We start from the raw sequence: 6,350 nt of genomic DNA, 5'->3' as shown, positions 1-6,350 counted from the left end.
TTATGCATCAACAGGAGAAGATGTCTCCCCTTTGTCCTCCAACTCACTGTAAATTGGTGAATAAACATTTAATTCTTCATAAAGACGATCATCTGTGGCCTGATAAGGAAAAAAAAATCCTATATCAATTATCCAGAACTTTCCAATTCTAGAAGTCTTGTCACAGATCTGTCTCTTCTTCTGTCTTTTGAATTTCACCTTCCTCTCACAACACTCAAATTATTCCCTTAAAGTCCAGAAACCAAATGAGATGTCCAGTGGAGGCTAAAGGAAACCATGTGGGAGACAATTTACTGATGTTCTGCTGTGTCTGAAGTGTTGTTTTACTGTCTGACTTGGGACAGTGGTCATAAGAAGTGGAGAGGCTGGGGTGTCTGAAAGTGAACATAGAAGGTGGTGGTGGGCTCCATTTTTAAGATTTACGTTAGTAACAGCGGGTGATAATATAACAAATATGCGCAGCAGGTGACAATGCAGTTGCCACCATAAATCGAGAGGAAAAGAAACTTCAAGGCTTATGTAGAGCAGTAAAAAAGTGGAAAGAAAAAATATTTTTTTTTTGAAAAATAAAAAGAAAGGGAGAGAGCAGAAGAAAACATAACACGCTCTTTGGGGATAAAAAAGGAAAGTCTAACCACTGAGTGTTTCCACTGAACACTGCTGATAACTCACTTCCCACATGCAACCCCTTTAAAGCACCCACAATTTCTGTAGTTATAAAGATTCCATTTGTCTAACCTTCACAGGATTGTGCTATGACCATGTGTCACTTCAGCATGTAAAACAAGATTTGCAATAGAAGATATGAAAGCCAGGTTTTTTGAGAAATAGGTTTTCAGGAAAAAAAAATAATAATAATTCCAGAAAATTCAGGCCATGTTTTAAAAGAATAAAAGCACAAAATAGCACACTAGTCAGGATTTCCTACTGACCTTTTTCCTTTCAAATTCTTCTCCAACCTTATAGATAGTGAGCAACACAGCACTGAAAAAGGCCAGGACAGTGAGAAACAGCATCATCAACACCATTTCCTGTCGAACAACAACCATCCAAAAGGCAAAATTGCAGACAGATGAACTCCCTTACAGGCGCCCCTCCTTTCACCCCCCGTTCCCAGAAGCAGACATTATAAACTCACACACACACAGGAAACCAGGAAGTGGCTGCTTGGAGATGATGACTCCAAGCTTAAGAAATGTGGCCAGGAGTAAGGCCATCACCACCCACCCAGCCAACCACCCCCGGAAAGTACAGAACTGTATGATACGAGACGGAGATTTCAAAGGGAGGAATTGTGCCTCTGGGAAAACAAAAGAAGGGATGAGTGGGTCATAATAAGTCAGGAACCAGAGCGTTAGCATTTTCACTAGAAATACATACTGTGATAAAAGAGGCCACAAAGCATCCGTCGTCCTCATTTAGATCCTTACAATAGTTCATATAAGCGGAGCTGTTGCTCAGATTAAGGATCAGTATGACCATCCCTACCCCTGCGGCGATGCTGCTGAGGGTGTTTGCTCCCAAGCTTCCTCTCACCTGATAGCAAAGAACATTCAGCCCTGGGGTTGCATGTGGCAGCAGGCTATCTACTGGTCTGGCCTTCAGAGCTGGTCCTGTACAGTAACTCAAAGCTGGTTCAAAACTCTAGTTAAATAGGGAACTCTTGCAAAGCTGCTGATCATCTGGCAAGTGTCTGTTTCCCTCTGAGATTGAATTTTCCTCTGAAAAGCATGTAGCTCAGCAGTGGACCACAGGGTTAAGCATTGCAGAGGGTCAGAGGCTCAATCCCCAGCATCTCTCTCTCTCTCTCTCTCTCTCTCTCTCTCTCTTTCACACACACACACACACACACACACACACATACACACACGACTCAATCACGCGTAGTCTGCACTCAAGTCATCTCTGTTGGAAACTGATTACATAACTAATCATAAGACTCTATTTAAATGCACACAAGGACAATATCAGTTTCTGCCTCTTTTAAATGATGTCAAAGTGATCAAATTTCACTGTTTATCCACACAATTCATGTTTCTAACAATTTTATCCGACTTTTGCTGCAAAAAGCCTTTCAGCACAAAGGGATTGAGAAACCCACATATCTACACTCTATTATATAGCTGATACTGATGTGTCTCTCTTAATAGCCCTAAAATTCCACTTTTCTTGCCTTGGAAGAATGAATGAAATGAAAACATAGCTGTGACTCACCAGATACAGTATGTTCTTCCTTTCAGACATAATTGTCAAAAATCCAGACAAAATAAACTGTCCAAAGAGAAACAGAAGAGAAATCAAAGTGAGTCAGTGCTCTCTTGGTGTATTCCTTCCCCACCCTTGAAACACAAAAGCAGGTTGTAGGGGTTCCGCAAGGCTAGAAACCTCCCGTGAGACCAGCATTTATCATTTCCTATAACGCGCTTCTCAAAGCCGACTAGTTATACAAATCATGCGAAAGCATTGATAAAATACAGGTTCTGAGCTGAGGGGCACATGCCCGCTATCCCGGCACTCAGGAGGCTGATGCAGGAAGGTTGTAAGTCTGAGGAAAGCCTGAGCCACACAGAAAGAAAAAGGAAAAGAAGCACTAAGGCTCTCAGCTGCTGTACAGCTTTAACAGTCTTCTCAATTATTGTGATGTTTGATTAATATCATCTGTCTCACACTGTCAGCCTGGCCAGAGAAGGTATCCACGCCCTGTGTAGCTATGGAGTCTGATATGCAGCACATAGCCGTATAGTTAGCTAGGAAAATGGACATTTGCCAATATTTGGTAAAAATAAAAAATTGAGACCTCAAACTCAGAACACCCTCTGAGAAAATGAGATTTGTATGTCCAGAGTCACTTAAAGAGCCAAATATCTGAGCCTAGGAGATGCTCCAGCAGGCAGAGTGTTTGAACACAACACAGGCCCAATGACCCAAGTTCAATTCCTGGATCTCACACGGTAGCAAAAGACACCTGACATGTAAAGTTGTTCTTTGACCTCCACATGAGCACCATGATGCTCATGACATACACACATACACATGCAAACACACACACACACACACACACACACACACACGAACAAACACACACATGCAGAGAGAGTGGGGAAGAGAGAATAAATAAATTTTAAAGCTAAATGTTTGAAAGCAAAATAAAAAGTTCAAGGAAAACATGGTAGGTGGTTAAGAATCTTCTTGAGCACATGACCAAGAGGTCTAAGAACTACACACTTAGCAGTGTATCAAACCAATGTGATAGTTTCCTTAGATTTAAATATAGCTCCATAACTGAACTATAATACACAATAATTTTGTGGAATGAAGGAAGGTAGGTGTAAGAGACATTGCAGCATACAAATTCCATTTCTACACAGCTCTATAAATGGAAAACTAATGTTCCATTATAGTGATTCCTTCAGGATGAAAAGTCACGGATCAGAGAGAGACGGGACAAATTGTAGGGAAGCGAATGGAACTTTCAAAATCATAAATAAGCTTGTTGTATTGAAGGTGGCATATGAGCTAATATTTTTTTGTGTGTGTATATATGAGTCAAATTTTATCAGATTCTACACCTTCTATACACAGAATTATTCTATACACAGGATGTGCTCTTTATTGTATGTGCACCATACATATATAAAGCTATATGTCCTTGTGATCTCATTCTGTCGACCTGCTTTCCAGACAGTATGATGTTGAAAAGGAATTTAGTAAATTAGTGGCCGAAAGGCCTGGACAGATGAATATTGTTAATATTGTTAATATCCAATATTGTTAATCTGTTCTCACATGAGCAATATCTTAAATATAACTTTTTATGTTATTGTCTTTTTTTTAGATTTTTTTAATGTATGTGCAAGTATGTGTATATGTCTGTGTATCTTTTGCCACATGTGTGAAAATGCCCAAGAAGTTTAGGAGAAGGTTCTTATTCTTTTGAGCAGGGAGTTGGAGGTGGTCATGAACAAATGACATGGTACCAAGAACTGAACCAAGGTCCTGTGGAAGGACAGCAAGTACCCTTAACTACTAAGGCCTCTCTCCAGTACTAACATGTCTTTATTAACAGATAAAATGTATGTACTTATAATGTAATTTAATTAATAAATAGTGCTAAGGGTATTTTCTTGAATGCAAGTCTTACACAAATCTTTTAACTTTTTAAATAGTTATGCACTTATTCTCTTAAATTTTCATACAGCCACAAGTCTTTTAGCTAATAAAGGTATGTTAATGGTTTAAAGCACATTTAACTGTGGTAAGAATCTTTTAATGTTAATTGCTCTTGTTAATGAGTATATACATAGGAAGAGCTCTTTGGAAACTACATTTATGCTGTGTGCATATGAGCGCAGAACTGTAGATATTGTTGAAACTCGAGACATAAGTACTTAGATTTGATCAAAATAAACTCTCTGGTCAGCATTATTTCAAAAACAATTACAGATATGTTCTCACCAGAACCGCTCCCCAGAACGGATAGCCTGTTCTGTATAATAAAAGCACTTCCTCATCAAAGTCTGAAGTGTGAAGCACAGAGCAGACGATTGTTCCAAAGTAAAGGCATATCAAACCAGCCAGAATCTGTGTCACCTGTGGGAAACATGAATTATATAAAGTTAGGATATATTTTCTCAAGGTTGTAATTTCTCTGTAAGACTGAATCTGAGAAATCTCTTTAGGGTCATAGGCTTCCCTTAGATTGACCTAGATGTGAGAATTTTCACTGTCTTCTATTCACTATGAAAAATAATTGAACTCTGACTAGTAGAATCTAATGCATACATTATCAGCACATGTGACAATCTTTATTTACATAGTTTTGATGAACTTGAGTAATTTTTCTATCTAATTAACAACAGACATTGAGTGTTCTTCATTCCTGTTTTCCATTCGTGACCCAGTAACTTAAAGTCTTCAAGAGAAAGGGCTTCTCTCTTCTTCCCAGAGTGTGTAAAATATACCCTCAATTCCTCACCTAAAAAGAATGCTATAGGACCTATCACTCCTCATCAGCTCACGAAAGATAATGTTAATACAACTAAATACTCTTTCCTGGAGCTGGCACTCACCCCCAGGAACTCCAACTCTCTCTTCAGTAATGTCTGCCATGTCTGCTGTGGAGGGGACAAGACTGGCTTCTCTGGCAGAGCTTTCTCAGCAGATGCTTCCAAGAGTTCAATGTCAGGCACACTGAAATTTACAAAAATTCAATCATACAAAAATCCTCTAATTCCCCGTGTGATGCGGTTAATTGTCAGAAACTGGAGAGTTGCTTGTTAATTGCTTCTTTAAAGAATTCTGTAGTTGAACTCTTTGGTATAGTGTCTGAGAAAAAGGCTCAGAGAGTCAAAGCAACTGACCATCGACACTAGAATGTTACCCAAGTGTTTACACAGACCATAATAGAACAAAAGGCACATGTTCTTGCTCGTCCTTGGTTTCCATTAGTTTCTTTCTACCCCTCTGTATCTATAATTAAAACAAAAACAACCAAATATGCTTGTCTGTTAACCTCAAAGTGACTTTAGCACGGAAATGTATCTGAATGCTTTTCGAGGGTGCATACAACTCCATATGCAAAGGACTGTTTTTAGGGACTAGCTCAATCTCCATTCCTATTTTAATCTTGGGTGCAGAATCCCATGCCCTAAGTGTCACAAAGGCCAACCAAGAACAAGGTCATGTGTAAAGCCTCAGATCCCTAAACCACACATCAGACACAGAGGTAAAAGATCTATATGTTCAAATTCCCTGTCTCATACCCCGAACCACGAATCCCTAGTGTTAGAAAAATCTCGTATTCCCAGTTTTCAAGTCAAGTAAAAATCTTGCTCCCAACTTCTGAGAGAGAAAGACACTAAGAAAGTTAAGTAATTTACTTGAATCTGTGCATAAACCTATAAAATGTCATTTGCCTGCTCAGCACTGTGAATTTCTCTAGCTTGATAAATAATTTCAGTGGAAAAAAAAAAAAACAAGACAAAACTGCAGTCTTTGCTTACCTTGGGGATTCTTGTGGGTTTGGGAGAGCAAGATCTGCTCTGCTTATATTTTCTGTGTCCATCTTTTTCATGAATTGGTCTATCCAGGAATGAAGGATACTGTTACCCAGAAACGTGGTGTGCTCTGGGTGGGCAGTTAAGATGAGTTGATTCTGAATAGCAATGATTATCTTCGTGCAGAACCTACTCATCAGATAAGTCCCCAAGATGATTGATATCACACGTCTTCTGTCTTGCTATAATGTTACATAATGCAAAACTGAGAAATCTACTGAATATAAAGCAGAATGACTAGGGAAATATGAGCACTTCACAGCATGAATCTGCCTGAGACATGGGATTCATGGA

At 39.1% G+C, this 6,350-nt stretch overlaps 1 protein-coding gene across 1 annotated transcript; it reads right to left on the bottom strand.

Annotated features, from left to right (window-relative positions):
• Ms4a2 (membrane spanning 4-domains A2) lies at nucleotides 1–6,064 on the bottom strand. The gene is made up of 7 exons (XM_055614223.1): nucleotides 6,003–6,064; nucleotides 5,070–5,190; nucleotides 4,456–4,590; nucleotides 2,215–2,271; nucleotides 1,381–1,536; nucleotides 933–1,031; nucleotides 1–99 (listed from the first exon to the last, which is right to left on the bottom strand). Exons 1-7 carry the CDS (start codon nucleotides 6,062–6,064, stop codon nucleotides 1–3), a joined length of 729 nt encoding a protein of 242 aa, XP_055470198.1.
• Nucleotides 6,065–6,350: the final 286 nt, after the last annotated feature.

The sequence above is a fragment of the Psammomys obesus genome, unplaced genomic scaffold, assembly GCF_907164565.1.
Source record: "Psammomys obesus unplaced genomic scaffold, mPsaObe1.curated_primary_1811, whole genome shotgun sequence".
NCBI classification, from domain to species: Eukaryota; Metazoa; Chordata; class Mammalia; order Rodentia; family Muridae; genus Psammomys; species Psammomys obesus.
This window is presented reverse-complemented; position numbering and strand designations above follow the sequence as displayed.